This window comes from Globicephala melas, chromosome 18, assembly GCF_963455315.2.
Source record: "Globicephala melas chromosome 18, mGloMel1.2, whole genome shotgun sequence".
NCBI lineage: Eukaryota > Metazoa > Chordata > Mammalia > Artiodactyla > Delphinidae > Globicephala > Globicephala melas.
This window is the reverse complement of record NC_083331.1, coordinates 89,082-112,024: the sequence shown is the minus strand read 5'-3', so window position 1 is coordinate 112,024 and position 22,943 is coordinate 89,082. Positions and strand designations below refer to the sequence as shown.

At 43.1% G+C, this 22,943-nt stretch overlaps 1 protein-coding gene across 7 annotated transcripts in view; it reads right to left on the bottom strand.

Annotated features, from left to right (window-relative positions):
- Positions 1 to 9,050, bottom strand: part of RNF17 (ring finger protein 17) — a 124,368-nt gene extending 115,318 nt beyond the window's left edge. For 5 of the 7 annotated variants that reach the window (XM_060287744.1, XM_060287743.1, XM_060287745.1 and 2 more), the window contains exons 1-3: positions 8,939 to 9,050; positions 5,586 to 5,680; positions 865 to 956 (exon numbers count right to left, since the gene is read on the bottom strand). In XM_060287744.1, the coding sequence (XP_060143727.1) occupies positions 865 to 956; positions 5,586 to 5,680; positions 8,939 to 9,047 (296 nt within the window). In that variant the 5' untranslated portion in view covers positions 9,048 to 9,050. The remainder of the gene's footprint in view (positions 1 to 864; positions 957 to 5,585; positions 5,681 to 8,938) is intronic. The other 2 variants (XM_060287748.1, XM_060287747.1) reach the window with 2 other exon arrangements.
- Between the last annotated feature and the right edge of the window lie 13,893 nt (positions 9,051 to 22,943).

Below are 22,943 nucleotides of genomic sequence, written 5' to 3'. Positions count from 1 at the left end.
TGGTTAAAAAGTAAGGAAGTTTCACATATAAGTCCAGATTTCTATTTTGTCTTGGAAAAGAAAAGGATAATCTGGGACCACTGGGATGGTCTCAACACACAGCTCCAGTGACTGGCTGGAGCTGAGCAGGGGCTCCCTCCTCTGGAGCGGGTGCACAATCTTTACTGCCCTTTTAAAGTCGGTCTCCCTCACACAGTAAGTCATCTGCTAGATATGTAGGTGTTCCTATATGTTATGACTCACACAGAGCCACAAAGATTCCTAAAGATTTATTCTAATCACTCCACTCAGAGCTTATGGAGGAAGTGACTGATGGAATACAAATAGAGGAGCTGGGAGCAGTACCTGCATTCAATGAGCCTGAGTGCTACCGCTGGTTCTATCAATACCCAGTTGCCAGACTTTAGCTAACTGCTTTTAGTACCCAAAGAAATAACTCTTCTGTTGGTTTCTAAGCACCCATTTAAATCTGGACAGAGAAACTGCAGCAGTAATGTGAAAAGTCATGACTGCTAGCCTAAAGGATTTTGGATTTTATTTGGACAGGCAATGAAGAACCACAGAACAGGAAAGAGTCTGGAAGAGCTAAAGGTAGGCAAAAGAGACTAAAACAATTAAACAGAGTGTAAAAATGGTAATCTTGCATTCTTTCTTTTGCCTCACTTTAAATAAGGACAAACTAATGCTGCTTCTTTAGGAGCTGGATTCCCATTTCATTAACAGCTCAAATTATAAACTTAAAGAGCTCTCTGTAAACAATGGGTTAGAAACACTAATCTAAGAATGACCTTTAATAATTCTAAAATAACTCTTTCAGAAACATACTGAACTTTAAATACTAAAATAAGTGCACATGGAACATACTTTTTAGGCTGAAGTTTTTCCATAAAAGAATCTTCTTTAATACATCCATCTATTGGGCAGTATTCTTGTTCTGTATTTATAGTTGAAACAACCTTAGGACAAAAGATTAAAAACAAAAAAACAGAAAGTCATTCAATAAATTCTGTTTATCCAGAATTCAAAAAACTAGTGAGCCATTCATAGATAAATGAAAAGATCCTTAAATCCTCTTTAAATCAAAGAAAAATTGTACTTATGTGATATTTTTATCCTATTTTAATTTTTGAGGAAATCAGTAATTTGACAGCTATTAATTAAACAGAACATTAAAATACCACACTTATAAAGGAAATACTTGGAACATTACTTTAAAAATTTACTGTAAAAATTTTACAATGCTATCTTAAGGTATGTTCAAAACTCTAAAATACTTGGGGATAACTTTAATAAGAAAAATATAAGCCCTAAGAAAAGAAAACCAAAAAAACTTATTGGGTATCATAAAACAAAAACTGAATAAATGGCAAATTATGTTATGTTCCTGAAGACAAAGATTTAATACCCTAAAATACATCTAATATAAAATTAATATAATCCTAAAGTTCATACGGAAAATATAATGTGTAAGAATTACAAAAATTTTAATATACCAGGTATAAATGGACCTACACAGTTCAAACCTGAGTTGTCTAAGGGTCAACTGTAAATGAACAGAACAAAGCCCTGAAACAGATCCTCATATACAGGGAACTTCATACAGCCTATAAATGGCATTTCCATTAAACAGACGAAGCATTATTCAATAAATCATGTGGGAAAGCCAGCGAATCATTCTGAAGAAGAAAGTTACATACCCACCTTACATCATATAAAACGGAAAGAGATTTAATATGCACCTTTTTAAAATACTTATACTTCAATACTTATATAAGTATTGAAAAAAATAAATATGTATAACTCTGAGATGAAAAGTCTGCCTAATCAAAGAAAACTTAGAAGCCATGAAGGAGGGGGGAAAAAACAACTGAAAAAGGAAACATTTCTGAATGGTTAAATGTAATAAAACTAAAAGTGAAAAACTGGGAGAAAATATCAATAGTTAAAATACACAGAACGAAGTGTTAATATTTCTATCACATGAAGTATCCTTACAAGTTAGGAAAAAGACAATTCAAAAGGAAAATATGGAAAGGACCTGGAAGGATCTGTTAAAGATCCTCCCAGAAGAGCTGAGATATCAACATATGAAAAATTGCTCAATTTCGCTAGCAATCAGGGATTTGCAATTTAAAACAAGCAGATACCCAATTTTTTGCCCATTAAATTGCCAAACATGTTTTTTAAAATGTGACAAACACCGATTTTTTTTTTTAAGACACAGAAATTAACAGAACCTGCTGATGGGATTTTTTTTTGGTGGGAGTGGGTTTGAGGAATTATGCAAAAATATAGTGAAAGAATTTGAAAACCACCTAAGTGTTTTTGATAAAGAGATTATATTACAGCACTTATGTACCAGGGTTTATTATGCAGCCATTAAAAGTAACGTAGGAGGGCTTCCCGGTGGCACAGTGGTTGAGAGTCCGCCTGCCAATGCAGGGGACGCAGGTTCGTGCCCCGGTCCGGGAAGATCCAACATGCCGTGGAGCGGCTAGGCCCATGAGCCATGGCCGCTGAGCCTGCGCGTCCGGAGCCTGTGCTCCGCAATGGGAGAGGCCACAACAGTGAGAGGCCCACATACCGCAAAAAAAAAAAAAGTAACGTAGGAGACGCTCATGAGGATAGGTTAATGCTGAGAGAAATAAAGCAGACGACTAAATGTTATAGTCTCCCATGTAAATACATATGTGTCTTTGGTGGGAAGAGGATGTCCTAGCAAGGTTTCAAGTATAACGTACCAAAGACAGTTATCTATTATTAGATAATTAGGAGAAAAGCATTACTTTAAAAACATCGCATTGGATCAAATGTTATTTTTAAGCGCACACCCCAAAATTGGGGGCTAAAACCTTAATAATTTCTATCCACCTACTCATTTATGCCCCTTTGGCTGGTCATTTCATAGTAAGAAGTTAATGTTACCACCAGTAGATTTGATGCAGGACATTTCTCCCAGGAAATTTAAGAAAATATTAAATACAACTGATTTAAAAGATTTCAGTTAAAATTGTGTAAAGAGTCTTAACTTCTAATATATATAATAAAAATTTTCTCCCTGTTCCCCTAGCACAGCTTGTCACTTAAGTTTTATTTATGGTGGTGTTTTCGCTTGGTTGTTTTTTTCTACTTGTAAATGAAAAAATGCGGTCAAATTTAAACGGCATTTCTTCTCTGGTTTCTGACTTCAGTGATATATTTAACAAGGCTTCGCCATCCAATATTACACAATTATCTATAGTCTCTTCTATTTTACATTTTCAATTTGCATGTTATTAACATTTCCAATCCACATGGGATTTTAATATATATTAATTATCTATTGATTGGATAAATTATCATTTCCTCATGGCCCAATATATTTTTGGACTCAGGTCTAAATTATCAATAAAATGCCAGTATTTTTGGAATGGTACCTAAGTATGATCCTATCCTTGAACAAAACCTGCCATATTGCTGTATGTAATTATAGAATGGTTATTATTAACCATTAATATCAATCAAAAGCAGAGAAGGGATGCTATAAAAAAAACCATACAAGTATAAAAGATAAAGACTGGGAGATAAATTCATATTCACCCAAACTCAAAAATAAGAACACAAGTATACCCATTAACCCTGAATGGAATCATCTTAGGCTTAAGCTTGAAATAATCAGCACTACCTAGGCCTTCAACATTAAAGATAAATTATAAATATGTCTAATGTGAATATAGGTACCTAAATCTTACTTTTTAGAGCAATGTACATTATTTAAAAATAATAAACTTCAATCCTGAAATAGTCTATAAATTCAGACTTTTCACTAATTTAGACTTGATTCTTCTATTATCTCTTATTCTAAATATAAGATATCAGGAAAAATCTAAACTTTAAAAACTAATAAAAGAGTGGTAACAATTTCAGGATGGTTTCTTGAAGGACTCAGCACAGGGGAAAAGGAGGGAAGGATGGGACAGATCACATATCCCCCAAAGTGAGAGTCGGAACTAGTCAAATGATACAAAATAGATTTGATACAACCCTAAAATCAAAAACCAATATTTGTAAATACACTATAAACACTTCATTAGATGTTACCCAAAACACTAAAAATAATACAAGTATAGTGATTTAAGAGACCATTAAACACAAAGTCATTTGCCACAAAAGGCAAGAGGTTACCATTCTAATAAACTAGCTGTTTTTTGAATATCAGAACAGGATGGATATGAGCAGAGACAGTCCTGCCTCTTCCTTTTCCCTTCACACTCTTTACCCACCATAAAATTCAATGTGTCAGGGATACTCCATTTCAACCACAGGAGCTAAGTTCCCCTTTGCCTTAACTATGTAGCTAGCCACATCTGAGGAACCGACTGTCAGAAAAAAAAAGGGTAAGGGGACAGGAATTTCCCACAATAAAGGCCATGATTTGTGAAGTATGTAATTCCAAAACAGATGTTTTCTTATATGTAAATGTTTATGCTATAAATGAAACTTTCACAAATTATACATTTATGTTTATATACATATTATTATATATATTTTTATCACGTTTAACCTGCAAACTAGTTAATCCACACCTAAATAATCAAAGGTCGACTATAACACTTATTTTAAAGCTTGTAGAGAACTTTCACATAATTCAGATTTGACTCTTACAATCCTATGAGATAAAAAAAGCAGGTATTATTTCCATCTCACAAATAAGGACACTCAGCCTTAGGGTGACAGAACTAGGACTGCATTCCAGGTCTTCTTCCTCTATGTTAATTGTTTGCCACAGAAAACAATGGATACAAATCCCCAAACTCTGATCTCTCAAGTGGAACATTATGAATTTAGAGATTAAGACAACTTTCCAGGAACATACTATATAAACTGAGCAACATTTATATTTGTAGTAAACGCAAAGAATGGTCAGTAAATTTTATTTTAAATCCTTAATTTGTTCTCATTATTACTGGCGCACAGATTTTAGTGCAACTGTACTATTTTTAGAACTTCTGACATTAACATTAGGCCATTGTTTGCCTTCTGTTTCGTTTTTGTTTTTTTACACATCTCCACAAATGTAAATTTGATGACATGCAAAGGTTGAGGGTCAGGGGAAAATTCAAAATTTGCTTGCATGGTACTGATGTGGAAAAGGGGAGTAGAGATTTGGGGACTTCCCTGGCCGTCCAGTGGTTAAGACTGCACTTCCACTGCAGGGGTCGCAGGTTTGATCCCTGGTCAGGGAACTAAGATCCCACTCGCTGCGCGGCCCAAAAAAAGGGCAGGGGGTGTAGAGATTTGAAAGGAATATACTTCATTAAAATAAAAATAAATTAAACAATGAAATATTCCACAGAAATCTCCAGAGTCAAAATATGTAGGCTAATAAGTTTATGACCTTAACCTTGCATTCTTCTTGATCTCTTTGAACAATTATAAAATGGATGTGAAAAGCTTTACCTTTTGCTAGATTTCTTTACTTAAAAGACTCAGCAGCAAAAATGCAAGTTTCTAGTTCCTAACTAGAAATATGTTTTATTTCTTTAACATTTTTACCTTTAGCATTAGGCTGTAATGCATTCAGTGTGAAAGACAATAAAACTTACCTCACAATCAGGGCATGTAATTGTGCTGTATTCTTCAGTTATTAACAAGCACAGTTCACAAAAAGCATGTCCACATTGAAGTTCATGGTGGTGACCTATTGATGAAATTCTATTGTGAATTAAACTTCTCAGTTTGTCAACATTGAATATTCAGTATAATCAGGGGAGAAAATTAAAGGGAATTCTCTTGTATAGGAAAAGATATCTAGTTTAGTTAGAAATGGATGATTAAACAAAATTCAGGAGAAACAATACAACTCAGAAGGAGGGAGAAAAATCAGAAGAAAAAACAGGCAGAGGTATGTAGTATTGTTCGCCTTTCTTTATACAGTTATTTGGTACCTATAATACTTTGAATCTGCCATCTCTTATAATCATATAAAGTGCTCTGAGGTACTTCATTTTGACATTGTAAATTCCCAGCTAAGTAGGCTGGGAATATTTATTCAACCTAGAGATGGATAAACATTTTGGTGATCTGGGGTAAATGGTATAATCCAGACTCCAACCTAGTTCTGTTTCCAAGTCTAATGTTCTTTCTACCTGATCATACTTCCCTCTGCTAATTTATATTTCCCATCCTGTGAAGGGGACAGTGAGGGCCGACATGAGAAACTGGCAAAACCCCTCTCTTGAACAAAATAATGCCATTTGCAGCAACATGGATGGACCTAGAGATTGTCATACTGAGTGAAGTTAAGTCAGACACAGAAAGACAAATATCATATGATATTGCTTACATGTGCAATCTAAGAAAAAGGGTATAGGGACTTCTCTGGTAGCACACTGGTTAAGAATCCACCTGCCAATGCAGGAGACACGGGTTTGAGCCCTGGTCCGGGAAGATCCCACATGCCGCGGAGCAACTAAGCCCATGAGCCACAACTACTGAGCCTGCGCTCTAGAGTTCGCGAGCCACATTACTGAAACACGCGCGCCTAGAGCCTGTGCTCCGCAAAGAGAAGCCACTGCAATGATTAGACCGCACACCGCAACGAAGAGTAGCCCCTGCTCACTGCAACTAGAGAAAGCCCGTGCGCAGCAACGAAGACCCAACGCAGCCAAAAATAAATAAATAAACAGATTTATAAAAATAAATAAATAATAAAAATAAATTTAAAAAAAGGGTACATATGAACTTATTTGCAAAACAGAAGTAGAGTCATGGATGTAGAAAACAAACTTATGGTTACCAGGGGATGGGTGGGAGGGATAAATTGGGAGATTGTGATTGACATATGCACACTACTATATATAAAATAGATTAACTAATAAGAACCTGCTGTATAGCACAGGGAACTCTACTCAATACTCTGTAATGGCCTATACGGGAAAAGGATCTAAAAAAAATGAGCGGATGTGTGTATATGTTTAACTGATTCACTTTGCCGTACAACTGAAACTAACACAATATTGTAAATCAAATATACTCCAAAAAAAAAAGACACCCCCCCCCCCGCCTTAATGATTAAGACATTGGCAAAGACAGAAGCCAGGGCAGAAGTCAAATGCCACCACTGTCACACACACGACCCATATAAAGATCATTTTCACAAACTTAGCATGTATGAAGGGAAATACCATAATCCTGACTGAAAATCTAATACCAAGATTTTGATACTCTAAGCAGAACTTTATCATAATAAACATTATAGCTATGTCACTTCAAAAGGTTGTCATTTTAAAAGACTTCTCAAGAAAAAGGGAAAAGTAGCTAAATAAAGTTAGTCATCATTTACTATAAAATTATAGTGTTCCTGCTGATTTATATTATAATAATTGCATTCTTCTGATAAAAAAGAGCTTTAGTTTTTAAGCCAAGGAAACATCTTAAACTTTCTTACAACCAAGCTAAATTTTAAAGCTCTATTTAAATTCCAGAGATAATGTTACTAAAGAAATCAAAAGGCTTTTATAAGACTTCTGATACTGTACAAGTCGAGATAACGTGTGCTGCACTACAGCTTACAAAGCACTTTGACAATTCTACTTGCAGAGGCACCATCTTTCCAACTGAGTACTTCTCAGCACGACAATACAAATGTATGAAAGAACCAGTGATTTTAAAAACGTACGTTCTAAAACTCTATTCTGCAGTACTACATCATTCAAATAATGGAGATGTTCTACGTAACAGCAGCGATGGAATTCCAGGCAGGAGAAACTTGCCTCTTCCCCCGGAAAACACACCAACTTTCTCTACACGCTCAGGTCTCCCAAGCGGAGTCCGTCCCGGAGAGACTGAGAAAACTGACTTTCGCTCTGCAAGTACAAAGATGTGACAGTCACACAGGGTGACGGTAAGGCTTTCTGGCAGCTCCAGGCGCTGACAGTCAACAACTCGCCCCGGCAGAAGCACAGCACTCTAAGGCCTGTTAGGTGCCGTTCAAGTAACCTGAACCTGTTTTCAGCGGAGGAGAGTCTCGGTGGGCGTTCAAGAGCGCACGGTGCCCCCGACGGCCCAGGACGGAAGAACACGACGCACAAAAGTGACGCGCTACTTTCCAAACAACGCCTGAAGCAAACGGAGCAACACGCCCCCCGCCCCCGCCCGTTAATTTCAGGAACATTTCATTACCACAACAAAAGCCACACAAGAAAATCACGTGTCGTTGCTGCTTTACCACAGGATGTCGGCCAAATTCCCACATCCCCCATTTCCCGAACCTGCGAACCGGTCGGTGAGGGAGGGGGCGGCGCAAGGTGTGGCGGTGGGGGGAGGAGGGGGCTGGAGTGGAGGGGGCGGGGGGTGAGGGGGCAGGGGGTGAGGCGGGGGCAGGGGTGGGGGGTGAGGGTTGAGTGGAGGGGACAGGGGGCGGGTGAAGGGGGTTGGGGGAGTGGAAGGGGTGGAGGGTAGGGGGTGGGGCGGGGGAGTGGAAGGGGTGGAGGGTAGGGGGTGGGGCGGGGGAGTGGAAGGGGTGGAGGGTAGGGGGTGGGGCGGGGGAGTGGAAGGGGGTGGAGAGTAGGGGTGGGGCGGGGGCGTGAGGGGGTTGAGTGGAGGGGGCAGGGGGTGAAGGGGAGCGGGTGGAGAGAGAGGGTGACAGGGGTGGAGGGGCAGGGGGTGAGGGGGTAGGGGGAGGGTAGGGTGGGGCGGGGGTGAGGGGGTGGAGGGACCGAAGGGGGGGTGGGGCGGGGGTGTGAGGGGCGGGGGGGGAGGGGGTGGAAGGGGGTGTGAGGGAGGGGTGAGGGCCGCACTCCAGGCCTCTGCGTCCCGACCTCGCAGGCGGCCTACGGACTCGGGCTCGGGGCCTGGGCTCCCCCGCTCTCTCTCGCCGCCGCGGCCACTGCCCACCAGCCTGTCTCTCGGCTCCCCCGCCAGCCGGCGGGCCGCGGGCTGACCCCCAGCCCCTCACCCGGAGCTCCGGACAACCTTCTTCCACACCGGCTGCACAGGGCCTCGGCGGCTCCCCAGGCCTGGCCCTTGCTCTCCACCTGCCCAAAACAGGACGCCGCGGCCTCCATCGTCGCCGCCTCGAATGTGAGGCCAGCGCCGCGTGCCGTCCCGGCGTCCCTCGCGGCAGTGGCCAATCACCGGAGGCGGCGGCTCCAGGGAGCCAATCGGCGGCGAGGAAGCTCCAGCCCTCCCTCCAGTCAGCCTGGGGCAGCCGGCTGCGGGAAGCGGTTTTTTTGTTTTACCCCCTGGAGCGTGAGAGACAAGGCCGCGTGGCCCTCGGGAAGCGTTTCATGACCCAGCCACGCATTACTCACTATATTGCATTAGGCGTCGCGAGTAGCGAACGATCCTTTGTGTTGAAGTTGTCTTCCTTCCCTAGTGGGTCGTAGCGGCCTTAGTGGAGAAGCCAATCTAGCTACCCATAGGTGGGGAGATTTGGTTAACAATTTCAAACCAAAGGGGTGGTCATTATTACTAACAGTTGTCGACGCTAATGGTATATATACAAGGCCTTGTGCTGAGAAAGTTTGGGGCTGCTAAGAATTTATAAACTAATAGGTTCCTGCTTGAGAGGTATGTAGCCCTCTACCTAAAAGGGTAACTTCTACTAAGGCAGCTTGTATTAAATGCCAGAGGAAAGTTAGAGAAAATAATTGTCTGCGTTGTATGAAAAGCCTTCCTAGCGAATATGGGGTTTGCACTAGACCTTAAAACCTGGGTAGAACTTACAGAGGTAAACAGAAGAAATGAGGCATTCCAGGGAGAAAGAACCGTGTAAGCAAGGGAAAGTAGGTGGGAAATGCTGTGGCCTATTCGGAATTTATAGACCATTTGGCCAGAGTTTTAATTTCCTTAAAGTGAACTTTTTTGGAGAAGTATATTGGGGTCGAATTTTAAAGAGTCTTGAATGTTGGGCTAAGGAGTTTGGACTTACCCTTTAAGCAGTAGTGTCCTGGGGAAATCGAGTGAGCAAGGGATGAAGTAATCTGGTAGCAATTTGGCAAGTATATTGTGGATGAAGCACCTGGGGATGGCAGGGTGGCTTCAGCTGCTAAGAATAAACACCAGCACATAGGCTTCCTTTTCTCTTTTTCCCTCTACATATTTTTGGAAATAGAAACAGAAGTATTCTGTTCAAAAGCTCACTCCTGGTTAATATTCCGAAATATGCAAACAGCTCATACATCTCAATATCATAAAACAAACAACGGAATTTAAAAAAATGGGCAGAAGACCTAAATAGACATTTCCAAAGCAGACATACAGATGGCTCACAAATACATGAAAAGATGCCCAACATTGCTAATTATTAGAGAAATGCAAATAAAAACCACAATGAGGAATTGTCTCGCGCCAGTCAGAATGGCCACCATCGAAAAGTCTAAACGCTGGAGAGGGTGTGGAGAAAAGGGAGCCCTCCTGCACTGTGGGTGGGAATGTAAATTGGTGCAGCCACTATGGAAAGCAGCATGGAGATTCCTTAAAAAACTAAAAAAAGAACTACCATATGGTCCACCTATTCCACTGCTGGGTATATATCTGGAAAAAATGAAAACTCTAGTTCAAGAAGTTACGTGCACCCCAATGTTCATAGCAGCACTATTTACAATAGCCAAGACATGGCAGCAGCCCCTATGCTCATCAACAGACGATTGGCTTAAGATGATGTTGTCTATATATACAATGGACTATTACTCAGCCATAAAAAAGAATGAAATATTGTCATTTCCAGTAACGTGGATGGACCTAGAGAATATTCCGCTTAGTGAAATAAGTCAAAGAAAGACAAATATCATGATATCACTTATATGTGGAATCTAAAAATTAATACAAATGAATCTATGTATAAAACAGAAACAGACTCACAGACATAGAAAACAAACTTAGAGTTATCAAATGGGATGGGGTGGGAGGGACAAATTAGGACTATGAGATTAACAGACACAAATTACTATACATAAAGTAGATAATCAACAAAGATATACTGCATAGTACAGGGAATTACACCCCATATCTTGGAATAACCTACAATGGAATATAATTTGCAAAAAAACCCTACAAAGAACAAAAGCTGAATCACCATGCTGTACACTTGAGACTACCACAACATTGTATATCAACTATATTTCAATTTTAATAAAAGCTCACCCGTACTCAAAAATCCTTATACTTTGTTGCCTTCAGGAAAAAGTACTGATTCCTTAACCTATCTCCACGCTACCCAACCAATAGTTTCTATTACTAATCCAAAATGGAATTTAGATTACCAATCAAGCCAGTATTCCCACGTAGCCTGCTAATTTTTCTACAGTTTTGTGAGTGGTATTACCTGTTCCCCTCATCTGGAATGCCCACTCTTTCCTCTTCATCAATTCATATTCTCCTCATCCTTCATGCGTCAGCTTTAGAGCCACCTACCCCTCCTCCAAACCTTCAGATTTCTCCCTGCACTCAACATGGTAGCAATTAGCCACATCTCCTTTTCCATTGTAATTTGAATAATGACAATCTCATTGCATAGGGGTTTTTCTTGTGCCCTAAAGTGAATTGAATGTGGTGCAGTACAAAGGAATTAACTGATCATCACCAGGCCAAATGGAGGGAATTATGCCTTGGTAATCCCAGCTGAATAAATTCTGGGTAAATCGGGGTCAGTGAGAAATACAATGACATGTTTAGGCCTCATCTAATAGGTCTTAGTACCTCCCGGACCTTTCGAATGGAGCAGCCAGAATTATCTTAATATTTAATTTAGATTGTTTAAATCCTTTGTTTGGAATCCTTTAATGGTTTCCCACTGACTGGGACAAATCCTTGAAACGGCCTTCATAGGTTTTATGATTTGGCCTCTGCTTCCCTCTCTAGCTTCATTTTCCCCACTACTCCTCACTATGCTCCAGATACGCTGGCCTTTTTCACTTCTGTAAGTAGGTCAAGCTCTTTCTAACCTTAGGGCCTCTGCCTGGAATTCCCTCCCCTGCACTATTAAAAAAATTTATTATAAAATATTTTAGCCCCACAATAAGGAATAAAGAATAAAATTATGGGGAGTTCCCTGGTGGTCTAGTGCTTAGGATTTGGTGCTTTCACTGCCATGGTCCAGGTTCGATCCCTTGTGGGAGAACTGAGATCTTGCAAGCTGAGTGGCACGGCCAAAAAAAAAAAAAAAAGAATAAAATTATGAATGCTCATCTATGCTCCAACTAGCTTAAGAAATAACCTAATTTTATTCAGGTAATCTAGTTTTATAATGTCTGGCCATTTACTCACACACTGGCCAATTCTTAATTCCTCCTTGTGTCTCATACCTCCCTTCTAGGATAATTTTTCTCCTTCAAGGACACCTGAAGAAATGTCTTTAGTGAAAGTATCTTAATGGTGAATGCTCTCAGCTTTTATTCGAATGAAAATACTCTCATTTCATCTTCATTCTTGAATGATCATTTAGTAACATAACATTCTAAATTGACAGTTTTTTTCTCAGACTTTGGAGATAGCATCATACTGATTTCTGACCTTTAGTTTTGCTATTGAGTTTACTGTGAATCCAATTGTCATTCTTTATAGGTAAGTTGTTTTTCTTTGGTCTTCTGTATATTCGTTATAATATCGAGGTGTGGATATTTATTGCCCTCCCTGAGATTGATTGCAATTCTTCAATCTGAGGAATTCATTCCTATCATACTCGTCTGGAAAATTCTCAGTCATTTGTCTTTTTTTTTTTTTAGAAGGTTTTTCAAGTGACAGCTGTTGTTGTTGTTTTTAATTAATTAATATATTTGTTTATTTTTGGCTGCATTGGGTCTATTTTCCTGCGCGCGGGCTTCCTCTACTTGCAGTGAGCGGGGGCTGCTCTTTGCTGCAGTGCGCGGGCTTCTCATTGCAGCGGCTTCTCTTGTTGTGGAGCACAGGCTCTAGGCACACAGGCTTCAGTCGTTGTGCCTCGCGGTCTCTAGAGCACATCCTCAGTAGCTGTAGCACACGGGCTTAGCTGCTCCGCGGCATGTGGGATCTTCCTGGACCAGGGCTCGAACCCGTGTCCCCTGCATTGGCAGGTGGATTCTTAACCACTGCGCCACCAGGGAAGCCCCATTTGTCTTTTTGAATACTACCTCTTCCTTGTTGTTTTCTTCTGGAACTCCTTTTAGACAGTAACAGGACCATCTCTTTCTATCCTTTATTTCTCTTAACCTCTCTTTCATATTTTCCACTCTTTATCTCTGTGCTGCATTCTGCATAATTTTTTTCAGATGCATCCCCCAGTTAATCAGTTCTCTCTTCACCTGGATTTAATCTGCATTTAACCTGACCACTGAGTTAAATTTTCAATGACTAATCTAATTCTAGACGTTCTTTTTTTCTTTTTTTTTAATTTCCAAATTTGCCTGATCTTTTTGGATAGTATTATGTACCTTTCTCATGTTTTTGATTCTATCTTTTATTAATTTAATATTTTAAACACTTATTTCATTATGTACCTCCAAATTTCTTTCTCTGACATTCTTGAGGGGTCCAATTCTGCAATTTATTATTTCTACTGATTTTCATTCATGGTGATTTGTTTCCTCATGTGTTTGGTAATTTGGGATTTTAAACTCACGTTTGGGAGTGTTTATCTGTGGGAATCCTTTCTTTTTTGGCCACACCATGCAGCTTGTGGGATTTTAGGTCCCTGACCAGGAATTGTACCCAGGCCCTTGGCAGTGAGAGTGTGGAGCCCTAACCACTGGACTGCCAGGGAATTCCCAGGGAATCCTTTGAAGCCAGCATTAAGGATATATTTCTCCAGATTATGTTTTTGCTTCTTGTAGAACATAGTTCCCAAAGAACTATGAATCTAGGACCACTTTAATTTCTTGGCCTGTGTTTTCCTAGGCTACTCCAATAGCATATTTTGAATCCCAAGCCCCCCTGAAGGCAGGTGTGTATTCTAGATTACCTGGGGAGGTATTTTCCCCGCCCAAAAGTATACAAGATAGACAAACTTCTTTGCCTTTTAGCCAACTTGTTCACGCCCACCAGCAGTGTATGAACCTTCTAGCAAATGCTTGGATTAGCATCGGTTTTATTTTTTGCTAATTCATGGCTGTACTTTCATATCTCCTTGTGGCTTTAATTTGCATTTCTCTAAAGACTGATAAGGCTGGCATCATGTCATATTTATTGGTCATTCAGGCTTTTGTATTTGTTTGGTGGGGGGACATGTTTGTCTATTTCTTATTGATTTGTAGCAATTCCTTATTTATCCTGGATTCCATTGCAAATATACTTTTCAGGCTGTGACTTGTTTTTTCACTTTGATATCTCTTGTTGTCCCAAGGTGTTTTATTTCACTATGGTATTTTCATTAAGACTTGCAATATTTGCATATTGTTTAAGAAGTCTTTCCCCGAGCTAAACATTCATGTGATTCATTATCTTCCATGAGCTGTATTACCTTCCCTTCTACTTTAAAATTCAGTTTTGTTGTTGGTGGTATATGCATAGGAGTGGGAGGAAGTGGGGTGCGATGGAACCCAGTAATTTGGATAGACAGCGTCATGAACCTTGATTTACCCTTTTCCTGTACACTGTTGGTGTAGTGCCACCTCAGAACATAGAGACAGATATTCCACAACGGCATTTTATTTGATTTTAAAAAAAGGATCAAGTATATTTTAACTTCAGTTCTGCTTTTGTTTTGATAAAACCTTGGGTTTACCATTTTCCTTCTAGACTCACTAAAAGTATCAGGTTGTCATGAAAATAACTGATTATACAACATTCACAGAGGCTGGTACACGGTACGCGCCCAGTAGAAACGTAGTTGTGAGCGCTCACTTGGTGTCAGAACCCCGCAATAGGGAGGACACTCCAGCCAGCGTGACACGGTCTCCAAGGGCACCAGATGGCGCCAGGCCCATGACAAACAGCATTTGCAGTTTGGTGCCTTTCTTACCTTTGGAGGTGGTTTTCAGGTCCTCTGCTACTTTGCCTCTGACCTTTCTGTTCTGAGTCACTGCTAGCAGAGGTGTGCAGTGAGAAGGTGTAAGCTGTCTTCCATGCATATTCTGGAGGGGGCAGAATACCCCTCTTTCGGGAAGTGACTCTGGCTTTGTCCCTAGAAATTTCAGGGCAATGGGGCAGGAAGGACCTTTAGCGATCACTGAATCGCACATCCTCATTCAGGATGGGGAAGCCAAGGCTCTGACCTTCGTGGGTAGAGCTCGAGTCCCAGTGTTTTGATTTCTGGACCATGCTCCTGGGCTTTACTACACCAATTCCCATGTCCACCTTCAGAAAACTCTACTTTGGGAATTATAACAGAGATGTACTGCACAGACATGAAATTTTAGACTAATGGACAGATGACCAGTGCAGCTCCAGGCCAGATTTGGGGGCCTTTGTAGGGATGAGCAAGTCTCAACCTTGCTGCTATGAAGAGGTAGGGGACAGGATGGGGTCTGCAGTGTCCTTTCTTGAAAAATAGTCCCAAGGAGAGCTCTTGGGCCCTAAAAGTTGAGGAAATGTACCCCCATGAGCCTCCCTATAGGGCAGCAGGGTGTTAGCATCCCCCAGTGCGCCTCCCCTGCTGTCTTCAGGACTGTTAATTGGGAGCGGTCTCCACCTGCATATTCGTCACCGTCAGGGCAGGTGGCTGCCTTCCTGGGTGAGTTGGGTGTGGGCCCTCAGTTGCAGAGCTCAAGACACTTCTGGCCTGACCTTAACCAGCAGAGGTTGACTTGTGGTTCCCAGACTTTGGTGCGCTTAGGAATTCCTTGAGAGGTTATGAGAATGCAGAGGCCTAGGACCTAGAGGTTCTGACTCAGAAGGTCAGGGTGAAGCCCAGGCCTGTGCTATCTAATAGCCGTCCTGCGGCTGGCTGCAACTGGACCAAGTCCCACACTGAGAGACAGATTGCTGTCGATGGGAAAAAAAAATGCACCACCTAAAGGTTGAGAGTTATGTTCTATTTGGTGGACAAAGCTGAGGGCTTCACAGTTCACAATGCCAGATAAATTAATTCCCTAAAGAACTATATCAAGGGTTAGCAAAAGAAACTAAATCACCCAACTCTAATGAGACTGGAGTACAAAACCATTCAGACCAATGCAGGGCAGTTGCTGAAGATAAGAAGGTATTTTTTTCATTTTTTTAAAACAAAGCTCCCAGATATGCAAAAACCTTATCAACAGACCTCAACAGTTGGTCACAACCCTGGCACCTGAGGGCCGGGGGCTGTATTCAAATCCCCCTTTCTCAGTGCAACCTGGAGGAAAATTTCTACATCTTTGAGCGTCAGCTTCCTTCGCTGCTAAATGGGGCTGATATCGGTACTGTGAGGATTAAACAAGATAATAGATGAACGGACTTGTAAACTATAAAGTACAAGACAAGCCTTATGAGTTCTTCTAAAATGTATAATAGATTAGATTATTAATTCAAAAATACAAAAAACAAACCTGAGGGCTTCAGCCTGGGCGGAGGCAGGTGTCAGGAGGCCCTGAAGGGGTCAGGGAGTTATTGCCACAAAGACTAGGTAGTTGGAACATCAAACGATTACTATGAGTTAAAGAAAACCCGACACCTCAAGGTGATGAATTTGGTGCTTTTCTATGTGTGGGAAGATGCAGAAGTCTGGGCTCCCTGAATCATTCCTCAGCTACCTGGGGCAGTACCCCGGGTTTTCCCGTCTGGAGACGCCTCATGGTTTGCTGTGTGGGAGGGCTGCAGTGGTCCATCCTGGTTCCCTCAGGGCTCCCCGCTGGGCCGCTGTACTGTGACGGCCTGAGGGCTGCAGCACGCTGGGTTTCCTGACCTGGCAGCGACATTTTCTCACTCGCATCACCTTACACTCTCGAGGTCTCTCCTGACTCCTCTGTGGCCCATGTGCATTTCTCTAGTGACTCCCATTCCAAGACATACACCCAGTGCTATCAGATTTTCTTCTTTTGGAAACGTAAAGCTGTAGACACCAAGGAAGAAACAACACTCATATTTTCAGAGATTTAGTTCGCTTGCGTTGAGGCAAGAATTATGATTAGGAAATCCCCAGGGGGTAGAGTCAGCGACAAGCCCAGGCTCTGCGATCCCTCAGTGGTGAGGCAGGCCAAGGGGCGTGCGCTGGGGTCGACAGCCCCTTGCTTCAGACTCTAACAGTCCCTGAGGGCGCTGCTGTGCTGTTAGCTGTAAGGCACCTGGCCAGAGGGGTGCCCTCGACCTTTCCGAACTCTGACTTGCCCTTTTCTCATGGGCAGAGGCTCTCCATCCCTCCTCTCTGACGTCATAAAAGAATAAAAACACTTCACGCAGAGCTCGAGAAGCAGAGTCACCTCTTCGGGCAGATGTTGTCCCGCCATGGTATTTTCTAGCTGCCGCTTTAAGGAGGCAAGTAAGGGTGTAAATGCACCCTTACTCCCCACACTCTAGTCAGATATGCCATTAAATGCGGGTCACAAACTCTGGTTATGATTCTAACAGGATGGCCTCCATTGGATGATGGCTTCTGGGAGAAGATGAACAAATGATGGAGGCGTGTTTAATTAAGCTCGCTGTGGTGAAGGGGAATTTGAGAGCTACGAGGAATGGAGGCTCACCAGGGAAATTTAATTCTCAGCCTGTCTCAGACACTCTCCTCTTACCTTCTCCCACCTCCTCACCTTTTATCTGAATGGCAAATACAACTCACATCTGAATTGACAGGAATTTTCTGGAATTCTCATTCCTATATTCACCGGCCCATCTCATTTTAGTGAAAACAGTATAATAAATGTCATATTTCACCATGGTTTTTATACATAAAGCTGCTTCCTTTTGTACACAAGCCTTCCCCACCAGGGCTGAACCCGGGTGGTGGATTCCCAGCAGCACCAAACACTCTTTTCAAATCTCTTTTTCTGCACCATCCATTTTAGCGTCCAATTACTCTCTTTTTTCTTGGTCTTTGTTTCACATGATTAGCCTTGCTTTTTGAGGCAAACTGCATTTTCCTAAAGATAGCCAGCATATATGTTATCCCCTGCAATGCAATGCTGACACCCTTCCTGTTGTCACCCCCAGTCTGGGCTCAGTGTACTTTCTGATTTGTTCACTTTTTTTTTGATGACTATTGAGAGCCTATTATTTGTCTAAAAGTAGGCTGAGCTCCATGAGGATGGTAAAAGAACTAAACTCCCTATTCATTTTTTTTTTCTTTTGGCCGCACCTCTTGGGGGATCTCAGTTCCCCCACCAGGAATTGAACCCGGGCCTCCAGCAGTGACAGTGCCAAATCCTAACCACTAGACCACGTATTGTGTTCACGGTTAATTCCCTCAACTGCCCCATGAGGTTTTGTTTTTCACGGTTAATTCCCTCAACTGCCCCATGAGGCAGGTATTATTATCCCTCTCCTGGAGCTGACAAAACTACGTGACAAAGAGTGTTCAAACCAGCTCTATCTGGCGCCAGTGCCCAGGACACTTTACTCTGAAAAATTGCTCACAAATTCTAGGATCAGTCCGCAAATTCTGGGATCAGTCCGCCCCCTCTTTCCTTTGCCTTCTGAGTGTAGGTCTTTCCAGGTTTCTGTTTCTCAGCCTCTTTTCATGCCTCATTCCCTCTCTTTTTCTTTTCTGGCTGCACCGTGCGGCATGCAAGACCCAGTTCCCTGACCAGGGATCGAACCCCGGGCCCCCTCGGCTGGAAGCGCAGAGCCTTACCCACTGGCCCACCAGGGAAGTCCCTTGCCTCTTTCTCTTGTTGACGGTCTGTTCCTTGCTCTCCCAGACATTCATTCACCAAACATTTACCGAGCTTGTACTGTGTGCCAGGCAGGTCCTCTTCTGAGCAGTCCCTACCCTCCTGGAGCTTAGACTCCAGGCTAAAAGCAGATCAGCAGTAAAACGTGAGGACAGATGCTGGGATCTGCTATGGAGAAAAGGGAAGAGAGGAAGGTGAGGGGAAGGTCGGGGAGAAGGGGTGCTGGTCAGGAGACTCGGGAGGGGTGGGAGGGGAAGCAGCCAGGGGTTGGGGGGCGTCTGGGAGAAGGCGTCTCAGTGGAGCAAGCAGCCAGCTCAAGGCCCGCGAGCTGGGTGACCAGGGCCTGTGTGGACAGGTCAGGAGGGGTCAGAGGCTCACCACAGGGCTGGAGGCCACTGAGGACAGTCACTTTCTGACCGACAGGCTTTGCCATCAGCCTCCCGATTTATGGGGACGCTCTACCATCCCTGCTCCGGCTCTGGGTGCGTGGGTTAGGGTGTTAACCCCACAGGGAAGCTCATTTCTGCCTCTCAGGGGTTTGGGTCACAGATACTGCAGCCCCCCAGGGACGACAGGGGGCAGTGATGGGCCCAGGCTCACGGGGGCTCTGAGGGTGGAGCTGTCTCCACCCTACCGTCACTTCCCCCGGGCCGGCTTCCAGGGCCACATCGTGACCACAGCGCCACCCCCCCCCCACCCCCGCGTGTGTGTGCATCTCTGGTCCCTGCCGCTTCCCTTGCCGGTGCCTGTGAGGCTCTCCCTCATCTCTGCCACTGAAATCCCACCTCGTAAAACTTGAGCTGGGCCCCTGAGGGTGGCCCCTGAACTCCACAACCCTCCGTGCCTCTGCTGTGGCCTCCAGTCGTGCCCTGGACGACAGTTTATCTACAGTCTGTCTTTCCCGTCTCACCGTTCCTGCTCCGAGGCGGCACCACGTTGCTCATCCTCAGCTCACACCCTGTAGCCTCGTGCCCTGTCCAGCAGGTGCTTCATTTGTCAAGAAATGAAAGCAAGAGGAAGAAATCCCGTGTTGCAAATACAACATGTGGGCAAGAACACCAACTAATAAATTCTGGTACTTTCAGGCTTACGAAATACTTTTCTCCACAGTATCTCAGTTTATCTTCACGAGTCCATAGAAGGGAGTTTCTATCCCTTTAAAATGAATCAGGCTTTTGCCTTAAATTTCCATTACACTTTATCTTAGAACCTCTGGACCAAAAAGATAAAATCCCCTGAGTTGGGTTCTGGTATGTTGCGGGGAGGGCCGGGACCCAGGAATGGGGACAGAGGAGAGGGAACCCGCCCAGAGATCTGGTCTGAAGCGGAACAAGCAGCATCAGTGAAGCGAAAGTGCAGGACAGAGCCGGCCCTGGAGCCCGCGCGCGGGTGCCGGCTGGGGGAGCCCTGATCCTGCACGGCAGCTGAGCGGGCAGGTGTCTGTGTCAAGGCCCAGCGCCCCTGAAAGGAGTAAATACTGGTTTTCTGCCTCTCTTTTCAGTGTGAAAGGATAATTTTCAAAGAAAAGGTAAAATCGTGGCTCCCATCCAGATATAAAATGAACAAGTGTTAAATTTATTCCGCTCTTAGTAGCATGTGGGAACTAGGCAGTTGCTAGAACTGGTTCAAGGGAGCAGAGAGGCACCCGTTCATCTGGAGATGCCAGAGGATTGTGCAAGTGTAGCGAAACTGGCTTTTCCAGAGGAAGGAGGGCTGTCCCTGTGTTTGCATATCACAGACACGGACTATTCTGAACTGCTATCCGTTCTCCATAACCTCGGATCTGCAAAGTGTGCCTGAAGGGTGTGCTTTGTGCAGTGTGCAGTCTTCTGTCCAAGCACAGATTCTCCTGACGTGACCGCACAGATTCTAAAGTTGAGCCGCTTCACTGGAGGGGAACTGACAGTGCTGGACAGTCGTGCAAGGTCGGCACTACTAACTGATGGGGTTGTTGTGAGCATTAAGGAGACCGTGCTTTTAGGTTATCACAGCACCCGGGGCATAATAGGTTTCTGATAACTACCAGCTGCTGACACTGTCCTGTAGGAGACATCTCACACACACACACACACACACACACACACACACACACACACGGGCCCAGGGCTTCACGTGTGGGCCTCACACCTGTCACCACCTGCACAGTTTAATCATTGTTTCCCTTGCTCCTAACTCACCTGCTCGTGTCCATTCTTGCCTGGATGTGCTCCCACCCTCCTCACAGAAGCCAAAGTGACCTGAACATGTGAACTGGAGCAAGTCCCTGCCTTTGTTAATAATCGTCAACAGCCTGGTGTCGTGTTTGCAATGAAACCCTGGGAGACCCTGTGCTCTAAGATTCCTGCCTGCTTCTCCAGCTGCCTGGTGAACCAGTCTTCCTGTTGCATCCCTGTTCCTGCCACACCTCCTGGAATTCTCCTCTGTGCTCATTCACCACCCCTTTAAAGGGGGCTCACCCAATGCCCCATCCTATAACTGTCTAAGCCTCTTTCCACCTATTAAAACCCTGATCGCAATTGATGATACTTTTTCTGCCCCTCTCCTGGAGCACCAGTTCCATGAGTCTGTCTTGTCCCTGCTGTTTTCTCAGACTGCACGGCAGACACTGAATGAATAAAAATCTCTTATAGTTGACAGATCTTTCATATCCTATTGACAGGCAAGATATTCACTTTATTACTGCTGGCAGGAATATAAATTGCTACAGCTTATCTGAGAATAAATTTGGCACTATTTATCAAGAGCCTTAAAAATACTCTTAACCCCTTAATTCCATTTTGAGGAATCTATTATAAAATAATAAGAGATGTGGTATAGGGCTTCCCTGGTGGCGCAGTGGTTAAGACTCCGCCTGCCAATGCAGGGGACACGGGTTCGAGCCCTGGTCCGGGAAGATCCCACATGCCGCGGAGCAACTAATCCCGTGCGCCACAACTACTGAGCCCGCGCTCTACAGCCTGTGAGCCACAACTACTGAGCCCACGCGCCACATCTACTGAAGCCCGTGTGCTCTAGAGCCCATGCTCCGCGACAAGAGAAGCCACCACGATGAGAAGCCCACACCCAGCAAATGAAGAGCAGCCCCCGCTTGCCACAACTAGAGGAGCCTGTGCGCAGCAACGAAGACACAACACAGCCAAAAATCATAAACAAAAATAAATAAATTTGTGGAAAAAAAGAGATATGTGGTATAAGATTTAGTGACAAGATGCAACCTTAAAAAAAAAAACAAACAGATGACCAGTAGGAAATAGATGCGCCATCCTACAGTGGGGATATGGAAAAGCACTCTCAACATGGAATAATGTGTAGTCAGTAGAACCATATCCTCCATGTTAAATAAAAAGGCAGAATGGAAAACTTTATATTTCAATTCTGCCTAAAAATAAATATATGCATAGAAAAACCCTAAAGAAATAACCACTCTTGTTTAGGTATATAACTAGGTAGTGAGATTCTCGGTGGTTTTAATTTTCTTTTTACTCTTGGATATTGCAAATTTTCTAAGATGAGTTACATTTTTATAATCAGAATAAAACAGATTGTTTTAAAAAATGCTCTATAAATCCAGCCTCATCTCTATATCTCTGAGTTACTCTGCCACACCAATTAGATTTAAATTAACTGTTATTTTTTCTAAAAAGTGTCTAGGCCTTAGTGGGTCAATGAAGCAGTCTCTCTAAAACAACACAAAACATTAACCCTCTGATATGAGATTTTATTGCCACTTTTCTGTCTAAAACTTAATCAAGCTACTTGATATAACTTGATATCATTTCTGTGATTCCTTAAATTTGTTACTTATTCATTTTACAAACATTTGAGTGTCAGCTTTTTGCGAGGGTAGGTACGTACAATATGAAAGTTATTCCAGACAGGGTTCCTCTACTTCAAATTTAACTCCTTTCAAGTGTAATCCAACCCACCATAAACCCCTTACAGCTTTGTGCTCTATTTACAGCCTTCTCCCACTGGCTCTGGCAGGACCATAAGCTGCCAGCCATCACAGCTAGGGGCACTTGGACAGCCTGGCAGGGAAAAGAGTGAGGACAGATTATTCTTAGTTGAAGTTTAGGAAGCATTACTGCCCTGCCAGGACTGGAATGAGAAGGCCGTCATGACGCTGCCTGGAAAGGGTTCCGGTTCACTGAATTACTAACGTCAGATTAGTCCAGTGATAATTGCAGCTGAAGACAGAGATGAAAAGCCTCGAGATTAAATACATTATGTTAACTTCAATATACA